Here is a 24,817-nt window from a genome sequence, read left to right on the forward strand (position 1 = left end):
CTTAGTAAAAAAACATTTATTGATAGAAACGTTTCTCACAGGCTATAAACCATTTTTGGAGCTTCGACGGACACTTTGGATAGACTTGTTTAATTGTGCTCCATACTGCAATGTCTGCTATATCAGGCTCCTTTTTATCAGGCGAATTAATATTTAATTTGTCAACTAGCAATAAGATTAATTCTTGCTTTCTTTCCAATGTACTTTGATAGCGTATCGAGTGGCACAAATCTAGTATCCAGTCAATTCTATTTACATTTTCTGGACACGCAGAGTTCTCATAATTATGCAAGCTTACAAGCCTGCTAAGATGTCTTAGAAAATTCATTTCGCCGGTTATACTGTAACCGCGTAGACCAGACACAAGTTCAAGATCTGCAACTGCAATTAAGAAAAGTATGCGTAAAAATGCATTCGTCGTTAAATAAACTTGTCCATTCGCATAAATGTGTTTTACCATCTTTCCAGATCAATTGTATGTTGATGACATTTTTCCTAGGAGATTGAGTAACCGATTGTTCGATCGAAGGAACTTGTTCGTCGATGCTCGAGTGAATATAAGTTTGTATTCTAATATCGGTATCCGTCCAAACTCGTTTTAAAGCTAACGCGGAATAAGGAAGCATCTTTGGATTCACATTTACGATTAGATTTACACTGACGGCAGCATCCTGGAAGAGCGAATAGAAACATTAGTCTTCTGATTCTTTGTTCGAAAGATTAACGAGTAGAACACAGCACCTGGCTTTCATTGCATATTTCGACCGCTGCAGTTTCGACCGTGGTCTGATTGGTTCTCTTTAATATATTACAAAGAGTCGAGACTTGTTTCTTGAGATCAGCGAGCTGAGCCAATATTTTCTCCTGCCTCGCTTCCAATAGATTATATTCTGGCAGAGGACACTGAAATAAAATATGTTTTTACTTTGCGTGCGATAGTTCTATCGCCAAGTGTTGCTGCATCGACTTCGCAAATGAGGACGTTCCCAAATATGCGTTAGTATACGAATGCAGTACTTATACCTTTTTTATTATAAGATTTTCTGTCTTTTCGCATTATTTTGCCAACAAGAAATTACTAACATTCCTAAATCAGCATATTATATGAATGTACAAGAAAACTACTTAAAGATTGGTTTAAGACAATTAACCGAAATGCTAAATGGAATTCCAATCTGCATTATTACAAAACATCCGAATGTCCAAATAGTTTTTTCACCTTACTATGCATCTCTGACGAATGCATGGTAAGAAAAAATTTTTCTAGAAAAAAAAAAGGTGCAAGAGAGTCATGGATTATAGATTTGACAGTTGACCAGTAACATTGTTGATTGGGACCAGTAAACAGCTAGTACATGGTGCACATATCACAGTGGGTTAGGTTTTCTGTGTATTTGGTTATACAACTGTACTTTGTGTAGCTTTCAGTGCAGTTCTAATTTAGTAAGCTTGCCCTCTTCTATAATAATTATCTCCGCGTTCCGCTTATCCTTTGACCGAGCCGAATTTTTCGTGCACGATAGCCGCGTCGGTGTCCTGTTAGACGAAAAATTGGAGGGGCACGCATCGATCAAGCCTGTAGAACCATATTCCCGGTCGATCGTGATTAGTGCTTGTGGAAATTTTGGGAGGAGTCATGCACAACAAGCTCGAGACAGAGGAAAGGCTCGAAGCTACCATGCACGGTCGAAGCGTGAGTAAAAAACCGTTCGATTCTAGTTTTAGAAATTATCGTAGCGCGCGTCTTCGTGCCGGCATGAGGAACAGAAATGATGAAAACCTTCAAAAAGCTGATAACCTGCTCTGTGATATCAGGCACGATCTTGTTCTCGGCTTCCGTATGGTCGTCCCTGGATCGTTCCTTGTGAATATTTCGCATTTCGTACATCGGTTTCGAGTTGTGCAACGTGTCCGGAAGAGAGATGACCGGTTTCAAAGCGTACATCGCCATTTCATTGCGCATTACGGTCGCCTCGCGGTTCGTTAATTCGCGAAAAAAACAATAATTCCTGCTCACAATTGATCATCACACTCTCGTTCGTTTTTGGTATTTCTCGATTTTCGTTAGACAGCCATTTTTCTTTCATCCCCCACCACCTGTCACCGTCGCGGTCGCCGCGGCCGCGGTCTCGTGTCTCCTCGTGTCCTCGTGTCGAGTTCTCGTTCTCGTGTCGCCGACTTTCCGACAACCTGACAACCACTGGCCACTGACCAACGCCGACCATGTAGGTCCATGACGCCGACACATCCGTTTTCAAAGATGGCGCCCATAACTCTTCGCGAAATTACATGACGCCAAAATCTTACACGGTTTTCTAGACGAATTTTCTATGCGGTCTTCATTACGATCTATCGAAAAATGATTTTCACGCGTCTAGCGATTTATTCGACCAAAGGGAACGAATTGTTTCTTTCTTAGAACGCGAACGTGTCAAGAGGGCAGGGACATTAAAATGTCAATGTAAACATTACCAGGAATTACATACATATAAATATTTATGTCTTTTAGCTGAACTTACGAGTTACGATTTTGTTTCACATCTTTATCGATTATGATCGAGTACGTTTCCTTTTCTGTGATCGATTATTCCGTGTAATGTATTCATGAATTTTGTAGCAATTTAAAAAATTAACTTGCCACTCAATTTTTACTTAACTCAAACTTCATTTTTGAAATTTATAAATAAAATAATTGAATCAAATTACAAAGTTTCTATCGAACAAGATAAAATTTGACTACCAATAATAATCCCTATGGTACATTTGGTAGCATAGGGATTATTCGTGTATCGCAACACATTTGTATTGTGCTTCGCTTATTAAATACGTACGACGTACGATATAGAATATATATATAGAAGTTCGTTCAACTTCCAAGTAGAATTGTTTACTTCTCACGATGTAATTGAATATTTACGAGGCAAAAGCACCGATAATTGTCGCGTCTGCCGTAAAAGAACAGACGATACGACTTTACGGAATTCCAGTTTCGAACGCCGAAGATGTCGCGATAGTCGCTTGTTTCCCCTGAAATCGGTAAAGATTTATTATCGAAGAATTTGCTTGGCGAACATGTCAAATATATTGCTCTCTAAAAAACACGATGATTTTTAATTGATACGATGGTACATGTTAAAAAAATATGTACCGACTTTAACGAGGTGCGAGAAATTGGAGATCAGGTGGTGTCCTCTGTCGAAGCTTCTTCGAAACTAAAGTTAGATTTCTCTCTTGCGGGTAACAGCGAATTCGTATGCGATCGAGTTACGCGAATTTATTGTTCGATTCGTGGCCCGTAAAAATCCAGTGGTGAATGAAAATACTTCTGGTGTAATCGCGCACACGAAACGAGAGGAAACGCGTGAAGGAAAGGCGAGTGGTTTTTGTCGGAAGTGCGGTTAGAATACGCGTTTTTCCAACCGCGCATGTCGCCACCTATTGTTGATCTGACAGGATCTTGTGTAGTTACGGTGAAAGCGATTGGACCTTCCGTACGTTTCGTGAGAAATGAAAAAGCGATCGCTCCGACCCCGGATCGTATGAATCCCATTGAAACACGTTCGCAGGGGACGCGGTCGAGCCATATATCATTCCCAGACGGAAAACCGAAAATTCCGTCGAGGATTTTGTCGACTTTTTAAGTAGATGCGTTCGAGACCAGACATGGCGGCGATTCGATGAACCAATTGGAGCAGCGCTCTCTTCGAGGAACCGATATTGTAAATACCCCTTACACTCGCGTCAGTGAATGATTTTCCCGTACATAGTTTCGCCGTTATCGGTCGGAAAATCGGGTTTTTATTGTTGCGGGCGGTTGATCGTCGTTCGTCGATAGGAGGGTAGAAGCCACGCGAGATCGTACCGAGCCGTTGATCATGAAAGAATTGTGTTTGGTCACGTGACCGTAGCCGAAAAATGGCGCAAAGATCAGAGTACAAACATGAGTTCCATTTCATTGCTACGGTGTCATTTGTATTTGTTTACAAGCGCGCGTTTCCACAAACCACGTGTTAAGTAAGTGCCATTTCGTTGACAGTGCGTGACGGACAATGACGGGGAGAGGGTCGAAGAGACGGGGCCGACCCCCCAAGTCGGTGGTCATGGAAAGGCCGAAAAAGTTTCAGTATCATCTGATGAAGAAGCCAAAGTATTTGCAAAACAAGGGTTCGGAAACGCCGAATTCGCAGCCGAGTACGCCAACACCGTCGAGGCCGTCGTCACCGGTTGAGAGCGAGGAGAGCAGACGGAGCACCAGAACGAGAAAATCAAGGGGACCCAGAGAAAGACATTCGCGAAAGGGTGGTCACTCTGGTTCTGGAGTCTATCATCGCCGAGGTTACAATACCAATGTCGATTACAACGACTCCGAGTACCATTACGGATCAGACTTTGGCGATGAGTCCAGCGAGAAGAGCGAAGCCGAAGAGGACCCGCTGCAAAGCGACGTCGAGTCCTCGGAAAGTATAGAGGAACCGGATCCGTCGAGCGACAGTGACTTTTCCCTCTCTAGTTATAGCACCACCAGCGGCACTCCCCGTAAAACGTTGCTCAGTCAACAGAGGCCTCCTAGCCCTGAACCACTATGGCTCCAGAACAGGGAACTGCCGTCGTTGGTACTACCTAAATCTTCGGATGACCTATTAGTCCCTAAGGAATACGTTATGCCGTCTTTATCGATCTACGAAGTGTTGAGACACTTTCGTACTCTGGTACGCTTATCGGCCTTTAGGTTCGAGGATTTCTGCGCCGCCCTTATTTGCGAGGATCAAACCAACTTACTGGCGGAGATACATACAATGCTCATCAAAGCTCTCCTTCGGGAAGAGGATTCTCAGCAGACGCACTTTGGTCCTCTCGATCAGAAAGACTCTGTGAACGTTAGTTTGTATTTTGTGGATCCGATGTCTTGGCCAGAAGTGCTACGCTCTTACGTAGAAAGCGACAAGTGCTTCGACGAGAATATTCTACATATATTATCGACTTGCGAATACCCGTTCACTTCTATCGAGGACAGACTCAAGGTGCTCCAGTTTTTAACAGATCAGTTTTTAATCACGAATCCTGTAAGAGAAGATCTGCTGCACGAAGGTATATTTTAAAAGATATTTCATGGCGTTCCTTTCGCTACATTTCGCATAAATGATTTATTGAATCGGCAGGAGAAACGAATGTGTCCATGCCGAACAATTAAGTTTTCCTTTTTTCGCTAAAGAGTATCAATTTTTCTTAACGTTTCATTTAACAAATTACTTTGACTTTAACAAATTACTAGTTTTTGCTTCTTTTTCTAGGAAATATGCATTACGACGACCACTGCAGAGTTTGCCATCGTCTGGGCGATTTGTTATGTTGCGAAACCTGCCCAGCTGTATTTCACTTGGAGTGCGTTGAACCTCCGTTAGTCGATGTTCCCACAGAGGACTGGCAGTGTAGTACGTGTAAAGCTCATAAAGTGACCGGCGTCGCCGATTGTATACCCGATGTCGAGAAGAACGGTTCGCTATGCCGTCAGGAACATTTAGGATTCGACAGACATGGCAGGAAATATTGGTTTCTTGCTAGAAGAGTTTTCGTGTAAGCTACAGCTCGTCGAAAGAACACAAAGTCTCGTTAAAACGCTCTTTCTATGTTGATATTATACAATTGTCTTATTACAGTGAAAGCGACGACGGCGAGGTTTGGTATTACAGCACACCTTTACAATTAGACGAATTGTTGCTTACGTTAGATCGTATTGAAATGGAAGTTGCACTGTACCGTGAATTATCAGATTACAAAGACGAAATTGTACGACAAATGGAACTCACAGAATCAATTACTAATCAATTTAAGGGTAACAAGAAGTCGTACCTAGAAGTAGAAAATAGTAAGTTCAGATAAACTGTCTGTTTTATATGCGTGTGTTGCATGAATTTCCAAGGTTTAACGCTTAACGTCTTAATTCTAGGTCTCATATTAAAATTACAAAAAGAACGGCAGGAGAAGCAAGAGAAGGAAGAGGAAGATAAGAAGGAGAAGCAAAGACAAGAGGCTGAAGATATGGTACGGAGAATACACGAGGGCTCGGATTCTCTCGAAGCGCAGCTGGCTGCTGTAACGGATCAAGCAACAAAGCCAGCCGAAGAGTCGTCTACGAGAGAAAGTGCTGCCCCCGAGATGGTAGCAGAAAATGTAGAAGTAGATAGCGTAGATACCGATTTAGACGCAGCAAATAAAACTGTGAAGACGTCTACATCGTCCTCCGAAGAAATCGACGAAGAAGCCTTGGAAGAGGAAGAGGGTATTTCGAAAATCGGTAAAGACGGTAAGTTGTACGGTAATTTCAGGTGTTCAGGGTTAAAATAAAAAACGAGTGAATCGCGCTTAACGAGTTACGTTAATTTCGCAGGTAAGAAACATACAATCGTAACAAGATCGAAAACAGGGTCTTTGCAGCCTAGAACGTTTAACATGGACGATTTGAAGAGACGCACCGGTACGCAAATATCGAAAGAAGAGTTGGAAAAGTTGGATAAAAGTTTGAAGGAAGAGGGAGACGGTGGTACACGATTGACAAGGCAGAAAGCCCACCAAATAGCTTCCGGTACTCACCTCTTCAAGTTGGGCATGGACAACAACTTTAAGTCGTACGTGAACCAATACAGCACGAACCCTATCGCTCTGAACAAAGCCCAGCGCAACGAGGAACGCGACAAAAAGAGACATTTGTCGCATAAATTCTCGCTGACTCAAGCGTCCGAGTTCAAATGGGTGGGAAGTTTGACTGGAACCCGGGCACTTCTGGTCAGCACCCTCCGTCAAACGATCCTTCAACTCGAAAGTAGCATTCAGGCACCGTACATGCACACCAACTGGCCTCTTCTGCGCAAACCTTGGACCACGGCAGTGGGCGCATGCATAAATCCAAGAGATTTCGCGCGAGCTCTGATCGTGTTACAGGCGTGCATCAAGTCGGTGGTGTTTGCTAGCGTATGGCACGATCAGCTGGGACACGTCAAGTTGCAAAGAGTAACGGCTCTCGAAAGAGAGGAGAAGAAGCGGCAGGATAAAAAAGACAAGAAGGAGAGAGAAGACGAGGAGGAACGGAACCGTTTGTTTAATTTTGTCAAGTACACGTTAGGCTTGAAACACCAAGTGTGGAAACAGAAAGGGGAAGAGTACAGAATCCATGGACAAGGCGGATGGCTGTGGGTGTCTGCTAGTCGCCGCTACAAACTCTCCGATATGACGAAGTTAGGTCTTCGGACGGGTCCGCAAAAGATCATGGTACAAATCAGAGATCAAGAGGGATTGAAGATATTAGCTCTGGATCCTCCCACTTACGACTTCTTGATCAAGGAGTACTGTCCTACGAAAAAGGAGGAAAACGTGGAAGTGAAAGTCAAGCAGGAGATCAAAGAGGAGGAGACCTCTAAGGATGCTATGGATACATCGGTGAAGCAAGAATGCAAAGCGGAAAACTTAAAGTCGGAACCGACTGAGAAGAAGAACAGTGCAGAAACGACAAAGTCGGACGAGACAGACTCTAAAACTGATTCGCAATCGGTTAAGCAGGAAACAAAAATGAATTTGTCATGTACGTATCGCAAGCAAGTTTTCGTTTTGTTCGCAGCGTGTTCGTTTAATTATTAACTTGTTTTATTCGTTTTATAGTCTTAGCAGGTATAAAAATCGAGAAGGTTTTCACACCGATCAAAGAGTTCGAGGAGATCGATATCACTAAAGCGCTGACTACCAACGGAAGACTCCATTATCCAAAAATTGCGAAAAAGATTAGGATCGACGATTTTCTAGCGCGTCGAACACACTTGAAGCTTTTGGAAGAAAGAAGACTATTACAGACTGTAAGTAAATTCGATCTCGATAAAAATTTATTCCGATAATGGGGTAAAATCTGATCCCGAATGAATGTGTGTGGTTGCGTGTTAGGAAAAATCAAAAGAGCAGCAGAATCAACCTGCGAGTCAAAAGACTGAAGGAGAGTCTGAAGTTGACATTGAAAATAATGAGGAAAGCGATACGGACGGTGGTGAACATACTCTGCAAAGTATACTTACTGGAAAGCAGCCTAGTAAAACGATATCTACGTCGGCCAGGGAGATGCTGGCTGTAATAGGGAAGCGTATTCAGCAGGTGAAGGCACAGTACGCGAATATCATGAGACTCACCAAGAATAGTAATTGTTATTCACGGTATTGCAACATGACAACGCCGCCGGGGAAGATTGGCAGCACAACGCAGAGTCTAACGTCTACATGTTACTCTCCCATATGTCTCCAAAAGGCCAGATTGAAGCGTGATCTTATTACGCTGTTGAGAAAGGCCAATGCTTTGAATAACAATCAATCGTCGACCGCCGCTTTGGTGGTTAATACATCCGCGGCACAAGCGCAACAAACCGGAATAAAAACGGAAGGAAGCGACGAGAGCAAAGAAGCGATTAAAAAAGATTTGGAGTCCGCGGTGGCGTTGGCAACGCATTGTAAGGAAGAAACACCAGCTACCAACGTGGTGAGAGATGTATCTTCTTCACCCCCTACCAAGAAAATGAAAATCGAATCTAATCAGAAAGCAGACAACAACGGGAATTCTGAAAATGTGGACGTAGTGACGACTACAACGAGTAACGTGGTCACCACTACAACCGTAACCACAACGCAGCAGACTGTAAAGACTGTAGACGGTGTAGTGCAGAGTATGCAGGAAAACATGACATCGAAAAATTCAGTTACATTTTCATCCGAAGTGAAAACTAGGTAAGGAATAGTTTGCTTTTAAATTTGCTTTTTTTATGGCCGCACAGCGGTCGTCAAAGTGTCGATTACACTTCTTCTTGGCTTTGTTGAGAGTGAATTTCTTTGAACAATATCGATCGTTTGAACAGCACGGGGCAGAAGACAACGATTGTCAATCGAAGAGGCAGAACCGTGCAGAGGAGTACAGTTGCCAAAGAGTTAAACGCTGACGGTACAGAGAGAGTTTATAGCGCCGTTTCGACCGAGGGAAAGATTTACCTGAAGAAAGTCTCGATTTCTTTAGCGGATAGGAAAAAGAAGCGTACCCCCGTTAAGTACCCGTTGTGTTCCACATTTTGCACAAAAAATAAGCATCGTAGTATATTACTGCTTCCGCAACACGAGTTACGAAAATTGGCTAGAGTCGGTGGACGAATGCCAGTTCAAGGATTCCATCATGTTGCTAAGGTACGCTTGTTGTACACTTTTCCTTTACGTTCGCATCAACGGTAGAAAAGTTAGCGTGTGCCCGGCGTAACACGAGTTTTATTTCAGGCAAATATGTCTGTTTGGCCGTATCCGTGTCCTAGACCATTGTTCAAGACTTGTTGGTTGTACAGAACAGTAGGGATAAAATCGCTATCAGCGGCAGCTCTACAATTAAGAATATTATGGGGGTGCCTTCGATGGGACGACATGGCCGCAAAGCCGTTGTCCACGGATGGCAAACATCAAATCACAACAGATACCGAAATCATGTCATTAGAGATACTCAAGCACCGTCATGTTGGTCAATTTCTAGATAAAGCACAGTACTTACGCAGGAAGGTTGTCATACCATTGGAATTGCCGAAACAAGTCAGAGGTTAGCGGTAACAGTAACAAATAAATAAATATCACGATGCAAATCATAATATCTTTTATATATTATTTATTTCGGCTTTGCAGCTCAGAAATCGACTTGGTTTACAATTTTCTAATTTTCGTTTTTCTCTTCTACACATATAGTCCACCTTATCTATGTTCTTATACGTATATTGTGATACAAACGATTTTACATCTGCAGAGGTAACATCTATAAGGAGCGGTCTTAGAAAGAGAAAACGACCAGAATCGCCGCAAAGCACCGAACCACAAGTCACAGAGGAGTGGGTTGACGAGGATAAATTAGAATTGTGGGAAATTAAGCAGTACGGCGACAGGTATGGTAGTACAGAATGTCGAACGATTCTATAAAAGATTAAAAGAGTTGTCGCATTCAATATTTCTTTTCGCTATATTTTCTGGATTTGTTAAACGATAATCAAATTTGACACGTTGATCGCCGATTCAGCAAGCACGCAAATGAATTTTTAATACATTATCTACCGGCAATTATTTCATAATTTCTGAGAGTTTTCGAACCTCCTTTTGTGCATTCGACACCTGACACTTTCTCACCTTATAAAATCACACTCGATGTCTCACCTATCCTTGTTTAACACCATCCGATACTAACCCTCCGCTTGATGTGTGTCCTCTCCAGGTTAGAGAAGGCTAATGCCCAGATTATTACTAGGAGTCGATCGGGTCAGCCACAATCTGCAGGTGCTGGTTCGAACAGGAATTCAGGATCCACTGTAGGGTTGGGTGATCAGCTTGTTAGCGGCAAAGCAACACCGGAGGAGATCAAAGAAAAAATGGAACAACAGTTGCGCATGCAGAGAGCTGCCCATCAGCAGAAGAGGGCTTTAGAGACACTGAAGAGTCCGGCTAACTCTGCCACGTCTACGCAACTTGTTAAAGTTACTACTACTAACTCTGCTCATGGTGAGAGAGCCAGCCCCACTCTATTCGATTAAATTTATTTTGTTCAAGTTGAAATTAATTTGATATTATATTCGATGTGTATCGCATAGACGGCACGGTGAAATTGGTTTCGAAGGTAGCGATACCGGCAAATCCAAATAGCGGAACTAAATCACAACTAACTTCCCTTCTGACGACTCCTACGCAAAACAAGACTTTCCTCGGAACCAGACGTATTTATATGACGAAATGTAAATATCAATTTATACCGCTAGACTCGTAATTCGATGTATGTATACCTATTCAACGTTTTATATTTCTTTCGAATAGCGGCTGATGGCACAACAAAAGTTGTTTCCGGGCCTACAAGCATTTTGCCGAAGACACAGTTGCAATCTGGAAATCAGCAGTCGTTGATCAAAGTTTCTGGCCAAGCAGGTGTTTATTTGATTCGGTGTTATAGCGGCATAGACGAATTTCTGACATCTTCGGTTGATCAATTTCCTTTGCTTTTTTTTCATGAAATAGCACCCGTGCAGCAAATTCAACAGAAGGTACAGATTTTAAGAGGACCGGATGGGAAGCTGCAAGTTCGAGGCTTGATGCCTGGTCAGCAATTGGTTCAAATGCCGGATGGAAAATTGCATGTGTTGAACACTGGTCAAGCGATTGCGACCACACCCGCGCAATCTGCTGCGAACAGTTCAACTACACAGGTAACATTTTTCAAGTCAATTAGCAAGTACACTCTGAAAATTTCAAGTATTCAAGTATTAGAAGAACTTATTTTAAATGATGAAACGTTCTTCAAGGCGAAACCTGCTACCACAACAAGCGGAACCAAAGCGGCTGCAACGCCTAATGCTACAGCTGCCAAGGCTAGTCCGACTAAAGCAACAGCGAACGCAACGCAACAAATTCAGGGAGCGCAGCAACCGCAAGCGCAGTCTCAACAGGCTGCGCAACGTCCAGCAACAACCGTGGCGATCGCAACACCAACGCAAGCAACCAAAAACGCTATTGTGGTGGCTAACACCGGACAACTTGTTCAGGGTACACAAGTACGTGTAAAGCGATAACTCCGTGAAATGTAAATTGTACCAGTGATTATGACAGTGAGACGAGACGAGACCTCTGAAATAACAAGAGAAAAGATGAATTTATTTGGAATTTTGACTTGCCCCTCTTTCATAATCACCGGCGCAACTGTGGTACAAAGCATTATACAACAGAAGTATTAATGCGTTATGAATTTCTAGGTTCTGTCCTCCGGTGGCCAAGTAATCAGTGGTAATCAAATAGTAGTGACTAATGCGAACCTAGCCCAGCAACTTGCAACAGGCAAAGCTCAATTAACGACGATCGGTGGCCATCAAGTAGTGATTCGTAGTACACCGACGGGCAATCAAATTGTGCATTTAAATTCAACGAATAGTAGTATTATCGTTAAAAATACCATCACACCGAATAAGCAACAAGGTTCGCTCTTTTAAACTAACGTACGAAATGGTGGAGCTTTTAAAACAGTTGACCTTCGTGATATAGCTCTACCTATAAAATGAAGTGAACGACACCTATACATGCTCCTAGAAATGAAGCGCACCCGTTTTAAATGCTCCACCCTGTATAATTTAGACGAAAAGAATCCGAGAAATATTAATGATCCTTTTTTTGTGTTCAGTTCCTGCGTTACAAACTACTCAAACAACGACAGCAACGACGACAGGAACACAGTCCACGGAAACGACAAGCACCACCGTCGTCGGCAGCAACGCGACTACAAACGCAAGCGCGACGAACACTACCGCTTCCAATCAAGCCTCCACTGCTCCAGCACCTGGAAGCGTGGAGGCATCTTTGTTAGCTGGTCAACCACCTGGCACCGTCATTAAATGCGTCACAGCCCAAGTGATTCAAACCACTCAAGGGCCTCGCATAGTCTTACAGGGTTTACAGGGCGCAGACTTCACACCGCAGCAACTCGCGATGGTGCAGCAGCAGGTCAAACAACAACTGCTGAAAGGTTCGATATCGGATACCGTTATACGTTGCACGCATGTTTCGCGTCTAATGTTTTTTTAATGGTGCACAACAATTCGTTTTTTAGCTCAAGCTACCACAGGAAAGCAAGGTGTACTAGGGCCTACAAAAATTTATTTGGCTGTTCAACCAGCACCAAACAGCCAGCAAGCTCTTCAGAGCTCTCAGAGCTCCACGACAGTAAATACTCCTGCGACAAAGTCGCAGACTGCACAGCAATCAGCTGTTTCACCTCCAGCTGCAACTGGTTTGTATTAGAAATGTCGTACTCCTTAAGGAAGACGGGATATTCCGATTTTCCATGACCGTTCTCGCGCGAATTTTTACGATTCTTTTTCCAGAAAAACTATCGAACATATTTTGCATATCGGAATTTTGCTTACACATTTATTGGAATTCGATGTACACGTGTGATTTTTTCAAGTAAAAATAATCAAAATTACATGAGTTATATATTTTTTTTTATACATTCTTTTGCAAAGCAGCGGCATTTTCAAGTCGAATTACATACCGATTTTGCTCCTTGATACCCAAATAATATCCTGTTTTCTTGTTATCGATTCTTCTTCGAAAAGAAATTATGAACGTCGGAGAAGTTATAATTGCTACCGTAAAACAAATCGTAGTACAAAGAGTTAACACGAATTTATTGATTTTGTGAATTGTATTTTGGCTTTGACAGAACCGCAAACAGGAACAGAAAGCATTCCAGAGCTTCCAGCGACAACTGAAAAACCGAAAGTGGTTGTTCAACAAGTTGGACAGCCGAGTGTGCCCGCCGACGACGAGTCGCAGAAAACAAGCGTAGCGAACGGTCAGCAACCATTGCAAACTATGAAGGAAGGAAGCGACTCTTCGGGCAATAAGTTTATTTTAACGCCTGACTATATCCAACAAAGTTAGTAACTACTCAATCATTTAGTAATTTTTTTTTCATGATAACTAACTTAGAATTAGTTGGTAACGATCGTGAATGTTTGCAGCTATTAAAAACGCGTTGAAACAAGAGAATCTGAATCCGGAGATAGAGGAGAAGCTACTGCAACTGCAACGATACCAAGAGAAACAAATGAAGGGGAGTGTCGAAAACTCGATAGCCACCAATCAAAGTCACGCTACGCCTACGGTTACAACGCCGCGTGTTCCATCACGCAAAAGACCAGCACCCTCTAACATTCCAACAACAACTACCCCGACGAGCACGCAATCGTTAACAAATGACCAGGACGGAGAGTGGGAAACGCCTAGAAAGAAACCCGCGATAAAACAAGATAATCGCGAAACCCCAAAGTAAGTTCACGCTCAGGTGAATTACGCTTACGTACCCTTCGATTTTGATCATTTTTCGATATATTCTAGAAAAACTATCGATGCCCGAAGTAACAACGTTTGCGTGAAATAATTATGCACGGGACCATTAGGCACAAATTGTTTATTCTCCGAAATTGATGTAGCGATCCATTTATTAACGCTTCACACTTTACGGTTTTCCCTCTCGAATACGAAAGGAAAAACAGTGAAGTTTAATATTTAGTTAAATATTTTGATAAAAATGTAGTATTATTTAATATATAAATAGTTTCACTGCAAATTTCAACTATTTTCAGCAGATTTTTAATTCTTGTAAAATTTACTAACACAGAGTTGGAATCGGCATATCCTCTTCCAACTTCGACTCCGAATGCACGACTCCACAGCCCTAAATCGACAGAATTTACTGTAGCGAAACCGATAGAAAATCATGCAACGGAGAAAGTTGCTGAAAATGTTGAAATTTATAACGTATCCAAAAATCATTTTGATTTTGATTTTGGATTGAAAGAAGGAAATGAATCGTTGTGCAAATGATAATTGTTTTGCGTAGGGTACTAAGAGTCGAGCCAACGGAGACCGAGTTGACGCCAAAAAATCGAGCAGCAAAGTTGAAAGACAGTCAGGAGTTAAGAAGAAAGCAACAAGTGCATTCCCGAATGCAGGTTTTATTGTTTAGACATAAAGAATTGCTTAAGAAGGATATCCTGAAGAAGAGAGCATTACTAGAGAAAGAATTGCAAATAGACATTCAAGTAGGTTGTCGTAAACATTACTGTGATTTTTCTTTATTTCGCGTTGGAGATATATATATATGTATATATTTGATTCGCTTGGTTACAGAAGGACCTGTCAGCGGAGCTGGCCTCAAGAACGAAAGCAGAAAGACACAAGCAGGACGAGGTGAAAGTAGGCAGTGCAAAGCGCAAAGCTAATGCTCAAGTGGCTCAACAAGTCAGCCCACCTAACAGAGGCGGAAGGCCAAAGAAGTATAAAGCGCAAGGGAGTAGCAACACGCCACCTGGTGCATCGACTGCGTCAGCTACCAATAGAATTAAGAAAGAGAAGTTGTATTGCTTGTGCAGAACACCTTACGATGAGACCAAGTGAGTACCAGAATAGAAATCTTTTGCATAATGCATATGTAGAATCAGAAGAAAAATGCAAAAGCTGAAGTCGTTTGGTCCATTTAGAAAAACAGTTATTCTGATTTAAAGAGTGTGCCACGATCAATCATGAGACTAACCGTGTACTGTTCGTTGAAATAATTGTAAACTGTTTGCGATAGATTTTACGTGGGATGCGATCTCTGTAACAATTGGTTCCACGGAGACTGTGTGGGTATCACGGAGGAAATGTGTAAAACCCTTTCCGAATTTGTTTGCACCGAGTGCAGACACGCGAGAGATACTCAAGAACTGTATTGTCTATGTAAACAGCCTTACGACGAATCTCAGTATGTCATATGCAAAATTATTGGTGTCATATGAAATTTCTGGACAAGATGGATGCGTCAACATTTATTTCTGTGTGTTTACAGATTTTATATATGCTGTGACAAATGTCAGGATTGGTTCCACGGTCGATGCGTTGGCATACTTCAATCGGAAGCAGAAAATATCGACGAGTACGTTTGTCCGAATTGTCAACGAAACTCTTCTGTTAATTTTGCCAACATGAAAAACCTGAATGCGAAAGACCTCGATCTCTTGAAGAAGCTAATTAAACAAATACAGGTAATATATTTCAAACGAACAATGAACAAATAATTTTACTTCTTTTTCAAAAAATTGAAAATAAATAGTGCGCGTCGTTTGTAATGTTCAAGTATTATTTTTCACGAAAGTAATGTCTGTTGTGATATTTAGGCACACAAAAGCGCTTGGCCATTTATGGAACCCGTGGATCCAAATGAAGCTCCTGACTACTACAAAGTTATAAAAGAACCAATGGGTAAGTGAATCCATCAGTTTCTCGTGATCAAGATTTACTATTCGCATAGATTCTCTTGATACGTGTCTGTGGATCTTTGTGGGAACAACAATGATTAATATATCAATAAAAACACAAGGATCTACAGTCTGCTTATTACGATTAGTGTTCGGTGTTTCGGATATTTAATAAAACGAATAAATTACAGACCTGCAAACAATAGAATTGAGGATAAACGATAGATCATACAAGAAGCTAAGCGAATTCATCGGAGACATGACAAAGATATTCGACAACTGTCGTTATTACAATCCGAAAGAGTCGCCGTTCTTTAAGTGCGCGGAATCCTTAGAAACATATTTTGTCCATAAGATTAAGAGCTTGAGAGAAAAGTTTTCCGAAGGGAAATAAGTACCCAAACGTCGAGCGAGCGAGCGAGAGAGAGAGAGAGAGAGAGAGAGAGAGAGAGAGAGAGAGAGAGAGAGAGAGAGAGAGAGAGAGAGAGAGAGAGAGAGAGAGAGAGAGAGAGAGAGTGAGAGAGAGAGAAGGGGGGATACATATATGAGAACAATAACTGAAACATCAGCCGTTTAATTTCTGCAGTGAAAAAAAGGATCGATTTGTGCCAGTACACGTAGGAAAGAGACATTAAAAGTAGCCATAAGTTCGTAACAATAGGACACGTTCGTCCACTATTTATTAGAGTTGTGTGAACAGTTTTGATTTGCCCTCGCGAGAGCGTACTTTATTTGAAATAGTGGCACACAGTGAATTTTGGACCAGTCTTAGTCTGTTTTAATTGTAATCGTTTCATTGGTTGCTAGATGATCAACTTGAACAATGAAGAAAAAACACACACAGTCTCGCTTGAAGAAAAGAGAACGAACGATTTACCGTTAAGATTGTAAACAAAAATTTTGATATCTGTATCATACGTTTTAACGTGGTGACGTGCTAACTTTTATTGTTGATCTATGTCGATTTAACAAGGAAAAGACGTGCAATACATAACGATTTCTTTCGTTACGTTCGATTTGATCAAGGGGAAAATACTTTCATTCGGTTATCTTTGTAAATAAACGACGACGTCTATAAATTGTGGTTCAAAATTCATTTATCGTGCACAAGCATTATTATTTATGTACATTTATTCTCAAATACATGTAATTATGCATACTACGGAGATAATTAACAAATATATCAAATCAGTGCCACCGAGCGTTTTAGAGCGATGAGTTTTTAGTGAACTCTATGCGAATCCATGAGAGAGAGAGAGACGAAGAAAGATGGAAATCTACGCGCATGCAGTTAGATTAAAAAAAAAAGGAAAGAAATGAATAAACAGGGAAATGGTCCAATTGCTGCGACACATACATTCTACTTCACTAGAGGAAAAACAATGCTGGAAAAAAAACGAGGAAATTTTCTCTCATGTAGGTGTACGGAATTATATTAGCAAGCGCATAATAAATTGTACAAATTTGTTTATTGTGCTCACAAGTAACTATTATTATGTTGTTTTATCACATAAATTTTCTATAAAATTGTTTATAAGTAACACGTACGATGTTAGCTCGTAAGAAGTAAGCAGGCGTGAATCCCCTGCCTTGTATATAATATTATATTCAGGTAGAAAGTGTCTATAAGGAAAAAATAGACTATAGAATTTTGGTTCTGATAGGATGAGAACATGTAGGCGGAGGGATGAAAGTCAGTCGAGAAGCAAGTAAGCTGATTTCAATGAATATATTGTTTATATTTTAGCTATTAAACTACCACTCATGAAAATTAGTGAAAAAAAGGGGGAAAGGCTGTACTACACACTGTACATGTGCAGATATCTTCGTTATCTATAATCTTTGAAGAACATAAACAGGCAATATTATTTCATGGACATATATATATTTATATATAAATATACGTATTTATATATATATATGTATATATATCATATATATATATATAAGTATAAACATATATGCATACATATACATACTCAACACTAAAGAAGCAACCGAACGAGCTCGCTTCGGAGATTTCACTAGCGAAATACATACAAGAAAGTAAAAAGATAGTTAAATATTGAAAAATCTCTGGGTACGAAAAGCATTACACCCGCAAATAATCGTTCTGCGAGGCTCTAAAGAAAACGTTCACCCGACGAAAGAAAGAAAAATGCGTTAAAACATTTAAACATGTTCTCTGATAGTAAGAATCAAGAGCTCCGTGTGCGTGCATATTAATTCGATGTGTTTTCACGAAGTTCTGTGACCCGTCTTTATCGGTCATCAATCATTTGTTCAAGCGAAAGAAAGCAGATCGCTCAAAGCAGGTTGTACATTTTCGCCAGGATAACGCTTGTACAGTATTTTTAATTCAAAGTTCACTGAACCTGGCACTGATCTGTTTCTTACCTTCGACGTTCGATTATAGTTAACCGGAATATACCATAGTTCGTTACTTTGCCCAGGTTTATACACCGCATTAGCTCTACCATAAGCAGCTCGGTCCGAGTGATCGTATCGTCACACGTTATTGTTAGAAAAACAAAACAAAACAAATGGAAAACAGCGTCTAATTGTATGCGTCTTGGCGCGCCGTTTTATTCCGTGATGCGTACTCGACAAGTTTCCCTTGAAAATTGCATCGTTCGATCGTAATTAGACACGTTTCTTTTAGTTTTCTTCGCTCTTAATTCTTTGCTACGTCCCTCTCGGCGGCTTCCGATCCTCTACGATCCCCCAAACGTACTGTGTACATTTTTCTCTAATTAATATTAGATCAATAATATAGCAAAGAGTTAAGTGATACGTTTTAAATAGAATTTTATGTTTACGAATGGATTCACTCCTCGAGATTCGATGAAACGCGTGCTCGAGATTCCTCCGGCGTTGCCTCGGAGCATTTCGGTTCGCGTAGACCTACGAACACAAATATTAACGACGAATATTAACAAGTATTTGAGCCAAGGCAACTTGGCGAGCTCGAATAGATCGTAACGCCTCGTACTAGCTTTATTTATCCTCCGGGGCAAACGGAGGAAGCTATTATATCTTTGTCTGGAAGAGTGAATTCCTTAATTTCCCTGCGAGGAATATATGTTAAGTCATTTATACGAAAATTGTTTAATAATATCTCGGAGGAGTCCCGCATGCGTACACGATAATCTTAGCCGGACTACGATCGTTCTGACAAGGTTTTCCTTCTCTTCTGTAGACACGACATTCGACGATGTATCGGAGCAAGGTTTCTTCTGTAAAAAGAGATTGTAGAAACACTTTAAAAGAGAAACACCCACAGACAAACAAACATGTATTCGATATTTAGCCGTGTAAGTTTTTTGGCTTGCTACTGAAGTGTAAAAACCGGGTGAAGAGAGATTGCAGCCGTGTATATTTTACGCTGCTCCATTTTCACTCCTCTCCGCTTATTAATCATGTAACAAGGTGTTTATTTCTATTAAGGAAAAAGCAACAAAGTGTGATTACATAAACAATATTCGTCTAAATCTAATACTACTAGTTTATAATAAATATATTTGTACTAATTTTAATCATAAACTTTGTTGTTTTTATTGCACTATAAATATAAGTTAGAGGAAAGCATAGTATGTTAATTTACCTTTTTTAATTTGTAATTGCTTACAAAATAATAAAACTGCTGTATGACAGTGGCTTCATGAAACTTTGAACAGAACTATGATTAATACCGTTCAACTAGTGCGTATCGGTCTATCGGTCGGCTTCTTATTTACTATATTCTTTTCGCGTAAGCGTAAAAGAGGAACAGTGTTATTCGGCTGGATGTGTGGGCTGATGTGGACTCTTTGAAGTTCAAGCATTACTGGAGCCCACCCCACAACAGCTGTTTACTTTCTTCTGTCATAGGCGATAGGCGAAAACAAAAGCGAGAAAATGTCATTCACCTGAAAGAATCACGTATATTTTATTGTCGTTTTTTTAACTTTGTTTACATGTCCCTTTTTTACTTGACGTAAACGAAAAAGTGATCGTTATGCACATGTTGTACACACATCGACTTCCCACACCGGTAGCAGCAGTTTCCAAATACAAAAAATTCTAACATGTGGTTCAAAACTATATCGTACACTCTTCGAAAAGGTCCGCAACCTCGGCGTAAGTACAAAGTAAATACGTTAAAAATTATTATCCACGGTTCGTAATGTTCGTGTCGGTCTTCTGAAAATGAATACAGACAAATGATAAATGTTCACAGAACTTCATCACGTGCCAAAAGCACCTTTACCTGGAGAACCCGCGAAACCATACACGCTTACCGAGATTCCTGGACCAAGGTCAGAAGCTCTCCTCAATGAATTTTCTAAAATTCAGGTTTACATTTTTCATTCTTTCATAATATAGATTTAACGCTTTATCTATCGGAAGCCTATTAAAACTGGATAATAATCGCTGGTCGATAATGTGTTAACTTAGAAATTGCACTCACTGACATAGTACTGTTGCAAAACGTTACAGCAAGTGGGCTCGATCCAATACTTTGCAGATTATCAGAGATCCATTGGGAATTACTTAGCAGATATCGATGGAAATGTTTTCTTGGACATGTTTATGCAAATTTCAACGCTTCCTCTCGGATATAACCACCGGTCGATCTTGAGTGCTTTATCGTGTGCAGGGAATCACGTAAATTCAGTTGAAAATTCAGTTCTATTCGTTTCAACGATCGCAGACATTATAACATAATATAAACTTTTAGCGGATTATGGCAAATAGACCAGCATTAGGACTGTTTCCCAGCTTAGAGTGGCCGTGTAAACTTCAAGATACTTTGCTTCAGCCGTGTGTAAGACATTCCCAACAAGATAGCGGAGTAACGAATACCTTCAAAATAATAGTGTCTCACACGTGTCGTTTCATTAGGTAGCTCCAAAGGGATTACCATGCGTTTTTACAACCATGTGCGGCGCTTGTGCAAACGAGCATGCGATACAAGCTGCGTTTATAAAATATGGGGAGAGACTCCGTCGAGGAGGAAGCTTCACAAACGAAGAAAAGAAAAGTGCTCCCTTCAACGATCCACCCGGTTGTCCAGAATTGTCCATTTTATCTTTCGAAGGTACTTTCAAGTAATGTACTAGGGTGTCCTGCTAACTCTGTTACGTAAATGCATCAAGATCCTTGCGTTAAAGTTGGTAGGACACCCTGTATCGCAGTACGCAATATTATAAATTGATCAAATGAACAATAACAATAACAATAACCAGGAGGATATCATGGTAGAACTTTCGCCGCACTGGCATTGACACACCATAAGTACATTATGAAAGTTGACATACCATCTCTTCCATGGCCAATAGCGCCTTTTCCACGCTACTCGTATCCGCTATGCGAATGCGAGGAGCAAAATAAGAAAGAGGATGCAAAGTGCTTACAACAAGTAGGTGTATATTTAACATGTACGCGTTTTAGAGCAACGTTGCTGTAAAAAGTTAGTAAAGCTTACATCCGTGTTGTTTTTGCAAGGTAGAGCAGTTGATAGAACAATATGACAAGTCAGCGCCGGTAGCTGGTATTATAGTGGAAGCGATACAATGCGAGGGAGGAGATAGGCATGCCTCGCCCGATTTCTTTCATTGTTTGCAGGGCATCGCTAAAAAGGTAATGTATCCGAATTGAATTTTCACCATGCAGAGATTGTGACGAACATTTCGATTTTTATAGAAGGGCATTCCCTTAATAATAGATGAGATACAGACAGGAGGGGGTGCGACAGGAAGAATGTGGGCTCACGAGTATTTTGAATTGGCTACACCCCCCGACATTGTTACCTTTAGTAACAAAATGCAAGCAAGTGGCTTCTATCATTCTTCCGAATACATGTAACGTATTCTTTATTATAGAATATTCCGACTATAGAATATAGAATATTTTTCCTTGAATATATATCTTCTGTTCTTTTAGACCTCTACGTCCATATAGGATTTTTAATACTTGGATGGGCGATCCAACTAAAATATTAATATTAGAAGCGGTACTGCAAACTATCGACACAGAAAATTTGTTAACACACGTTTGCCACGTCGGTAATTATCTGCTTTGTCAGTTAAATACGCTGCAACAAGAATTCCCGCAAGTTATAAGCGCTGTTAGAGGTAGAGGTTTTATAATTGCATTCGACCTGGCATGCAGAAACGTGAAAAATAAATTGCTGCATCAAATACGTTGCAAAGGTATATAAAAGAAACTGTTGGGAATGCATATTTTAAGATATATTAGCAATTTGATTGTCATTCTAATTGTTTACACGATGTATTTATATCGATACAAGGCATTCAGCTCGGAGATTGTGGGACCAGATCGATTCGATTAAGACCAGCCTTGATTTTCGGAGAGTATCATGCTGACATCTTTTTAGACAATCTTCGTTGCTGTCTACAAGAACTCTCGGAAAGCTGATACAATTGTAGATGGTATTTTAGATTTTTATTGTCCCGTGTATTTATCAAATATATATATACATATATAAATTAAATCAGATTAATTTCGTTGTACGTCATTGCTTAGAATTATAATTATAGTAATAGAAGGAGTGTACCGAGGCTAGAAATAGCAGTCCTGATCAACAAGAATCATTAATAAAATGAATTTTGCAATTCCCAATTGCATTTTCTGAATACAATCAATATCACGCAATCGATGTATTTAGCAGTAGTAGCAGTAGCATCTAAGAAAATTCAAATGTCGCGGGTTCGGTTGTTTTACCGATCAAGGACTAAGAATAGCTAAGCGGCACAAACACAGACGTGTTTCGTCTGTGAACCGGTTTTATCCTGCGACCACCTGCGACTGGTTTGTGCATTTTCGACTGTTTTCGACGGTGCATATCGATAAGACAGATTCGCAAACAGAAAATCCCGTTGCATAAAGTGGTCTGTACTAAATTCCAAACCTGTGACTGACAGTGACAGTTGTTGAGATATTGTTGGCTTGTAATTGTAACTTGTACTTGTATACAAAAGAGATCGATATCAGCATTCAGCATGGTAGTAAAGGAGCGGCCTGGAGCGGCTCCGTTCGGCTTGATTAGAACTCAAGATTATTATGGCTGAGAATTTTCATTATATAACGGGAAAGTGCATTTCCATTGAAGTGCATTTTTCGCGACGTTCAGTAGCGTCGTGAGCAACGGCGAAGGCTGGACGGAAAACTCAGCTCGGCGTATCGGGTGCAAGCTGCATCAAAACGCAACGAAAGCGAGTCGAAAACGGAGACAGGTTTATTTACGTGCGGTTGCAACACGACAATCGCAGTCTCAACCGTGGCACGCTGAAGCGTAAACAGTCACCATGGCAAAGTACGAAGATATTGCGTAATGCCTAGCCTTATCTAATTATAGCAGCGTAGAAAGCGCATCACTAATTCAATGATAATGTTTTGTTTACTATGCCACGCTGCACATTCAATTCAATCACTGTCCGTGGTTACGCTTAATCCACCGGTCGTTCTTTTTACAGCGGCATGTCACTTTTTAAGTCCTTGATTTTTGTTAAAGAAAATGCTGATTTTAAGTTGGTGTGAGTTCGTTAACCGTTTATCAACAGATATTCGTACACTTTATCCACCCCCTCACCTCCCTCGTAATATTTCAACATAATATACGCATTTGTTAAAGAATATTTACTCGTAGACCTCCACCGTAGATTCAATTATCATTTCCTCAAAGACTTTTCTTAATCTTTTACACGTAAATGTGTTCGGTGGACTACCGCATAACGCGACCAGAAACTTGTTTGAAAAGACTGTATCTATGTATATACGCAGTAATTTTAAACAATTTTTTCATCATGTTATACGAGAGTCTACTGTACATAGTTGTAGATTATCTTTGTACAGAATACTTGCGTATAAGAATTATTTAATTTTGTTTCTGTATTTGTTAGATCGTATCCTATTTGTACAGCGTTTGCCTTTAGATACTAATCGATATATTGTTAGCTCTGGCAATTTCTTAATTGTAGTATCTTTACTCACATTTATAAAACTAATTGGACGTACTTTAGATAAGCGTAAAATACTACTTTCAAGGAGCAATATCTGTGCAATAAAGTAGAATCTTTATGTTGTTCTCATATTTAATGCGTATTAGTAACAATATTCCCCAATTAATTATCGAATCTTTTAAGTAGAGGTCTACTTCAAGCGAAAGCTATTCAAACGTCGCAACAAGTTCTTGTCCTAAACACGCTTAATTGTATTGCGTTAAGTATGTTACCATGTATGGCGGAACTTTCGAATGACGTATTCGGAGCTCTAATCTTATCTTATTTATTTTGTTATCGGTTATTGGTGCTAATCGGTAGCCCGGCAGCTACTTCTTTAGTTACAAATGTTTACTACCTAGACACCTATACATGTATTCGAATCGGAGCAAGCGTAACGGGCATTAATATTATGTCTATGATTTTCTAAAAAAATGAATGATACTGTAGTTTTACAATTGTGCATAGGATTTTTTTATCGATTACACCAGGGTAAGCTAGTTTACTCGTAATTTGTTATTGTTGTCCATATTTTGAACACGGTAGAAAGACTGCCAAGATAATAATAAATTGTATAGAGACGATTACAAAACAGTTTGTTTTTCTTTTTAGAGAGATGATGATAGTATTTGTTTATGACACTGCGAGGTGTTGTAAAGAAGACGATGATCCTGCAGAGGCAGTTATGTACTTCCATCCAGCGTGGGTATCTCTTACCCAAAGACTAGCTTTAGCGGGTCAATTAATGGCTGTTAATCAGTTTCTTACAATTTCATTCTCTGCTCCAAAATCGATCACGCTACAAGGTGGAAAATTTGTATTGAAAAAGTTTGGACAGTATATTCTTGTGAGTGTATAACACGATTATATTTTATTCATCATTCGATAACGCTAGAAATAGTATTGTACAAAGGACTTGCACGCTATGACTTTTATAGTAGCCGTTATCTGTGCTATAAATATGTACTACAAATTATCAGTTTACTCCGAA

At 40.4% G+C, this 24,817-nt stretch overlaps 4 protein-coding genes and 1 long non-coding RNA gene across 12 annotated transcripts in view; 3 read left to right on the forward strand and 2 right to left on the reverse strand.

The window, feature by feature from the left end:
• Nucleotides 1–2,227, reverse strand: LOC143213096 (putative aminoacyl tRNA synthase complex-interacting multifunctional protein 2). Of its 2 annotated transcripts, none has more exons than XM_076432641.1 (4): nt 1,781–2,227; nt 742–903; nt 458–671; nt 1–381 (listed from the first exon to the last, which is right to left on the reverse strand). In XM_076432641.1, the coding sequence occupies exons 1-4, from the start codon at nt 1,961–1,963 to the stop codon at nt 17–19; spliced, it is 924 nt and encodes a 307-aa protein (XP_076288756.1). In that variant the 5' UTR covers nt 1,964–2,227; the 3' UTR covers nt 1–16. The 2 variants fall into 2 exon arrangements, with proteins under 2 accessions (XP_076288756.1, XP_076288766.1); XM_076432651.1 differs by having other exon boundaries at nt 1,799–2,220.
• Nucleotides 1,555–16,353, forward strand: E(bx) (nucleosome-remodeling factor subunit NURF301 E(bx)). Of its 4 annotated transcripts, none has more exons than XM_076432477.1 (27): nt 1,555–1,693; nt 4,037–5,088; nt 5,292–5,574; nt 5,658–5,866; nt 5,948–6,304; nt 6,389–7,576; nt 7,654–7,844; nt 7,930–8,756; nt 8,885–9,203; nt 9,291–9,600; nt 9,802–9,937; nt 10,261–10,544; nt 10,634–10,774; nt 10,854–10,961; nt 11,052–11,239; nt 11,336–11,584; nt 11,783–12,002; nt 12,205–12,546; nt 12,631–12,810; nt 13,246–13,461; nt 13,547–13,853; nt 14,428–14,629; nt 14,718–14,980; nt 15,163–15,330; nt 15,415–15,610; nt 15,743–15,827; nt 16,015–16,353. In XM_076432477.1, the coding sequence occupies exons 2-27, from the start codon at nt 4,050–4,052 to the stop codon at nt 16,215–16,217; spliced, it is 8,211 nt and encodes a 2,736-aa protein (XP_076288592.1). In that variant the 5' UTR covers nt 1,555–1,693; nt 4,037–4,049; the 3' UTR covers nt 16,218–16,353. The 4 variants fall into 4 exon arrangements, with proteins under 4 accessions (XP_076288592.1, XP_076288601.1, XP_076288608.1 ...); XM_076432486.1 differs by lacking the exon at nt 1,555–1,693 and adding an exon at nt 3,237–3,719; XM_076432493.1 differs by lacking the exon at nt 1,555–1,693 and having other exon boundaries at nt 3,237–5,088; nt 10,294–10,544.
• Nucleotides 16,243–19,977, reverse strand: LOC143213127 (uncharacterized). The gene is made up of 2 exons (XR_013009875.1): nt 19,840–19,977; nt 16,243–19,731 (listed from the first exon to the last, which is right to left on the reverse strand). It is a non-coding gene; the product is annotated as an uncharacterized LOC143213127 (long non-coding RNA).
• LOC143213081 (4-aminobutyrate aminotransferase, mitochondrial) lies at nt 19,666–23,060 on the forward strand. Of its 2 annotated transcripts, XM_076432593.1 has the most exons (10): nt 19,666–19,942; nt 20,043–20,158; nt 20,303–20,470; nt 20,544–20,630; nt 20,708–20,903; nt 21,052–21,224; nt 21,311–21,445; nt 21,509–21,666; nt 21,749–22,017; nt 22,116–23,060. In XM_076432593.1, the coding sequence occupies exons 1-10, from the start codon at nt 19,891–19,893 to the stop codon at nt 22,241–22,243; spliced, it is 1,482 nt and encodes a 493-aa protein (XP_076288708.1). In that variant the 5' UTR covers nt 19,666–19,890; the 3' UTR covers nt 22,244–23,060. The 2 variants fall into 2 exon arrangements, with proteins under 2 accessions (XP_076288708.1, XP_076288718.1); XM_076432603.1 differs by lacking the exon at nt 19,666–19,942 and having other exon boundaries at nt 20,023–20,121.
• The window catches only part of Hps4 (Hermansky-Pudlak syndrome 4 protein), a 7,091-nt gene continuing 5,273 nt past the window's right edge, over nt 23,000–24,817 (forward strand). For 2 of the 3 annotated variants that reach the window (XM_076432563.1, XM_076432578.1), the window contains exons 1-2: nt 23,000–23,141; nt 24,439–24,673. In XM_076432563.1, coding sequence (XP_076288678.1) covers nt 23,134–23,141; nt 24,439–24,673 — 243 coding nt within the window. In that variant the 5' untranslated portion in view covers nt 23,000–23,133. Of the gene's footprint in view, nt 23,142–24,183; nt 24,319–24,438; nt 24,674–24,817 lie in introns of those variants that run through there. The other variant, XM_076432570.1, reaches the window with a different exon arrangement.

This window comes from Lasioglossum baleicum, chromosome 1 (genome assembly GCF_051020765.1).
Source record: "Lasioglossum baleicum chromosome 1, iyLasBale1, whole genome shotgun sequence".
In the NCBI taxonomy this organism is placed as follows: Eukaryota; Metazoa; Arthropoda; class Insecta; order Hymenoptera; family Halictidae; genus Lasioglossum; species Lasioglossum baleicum.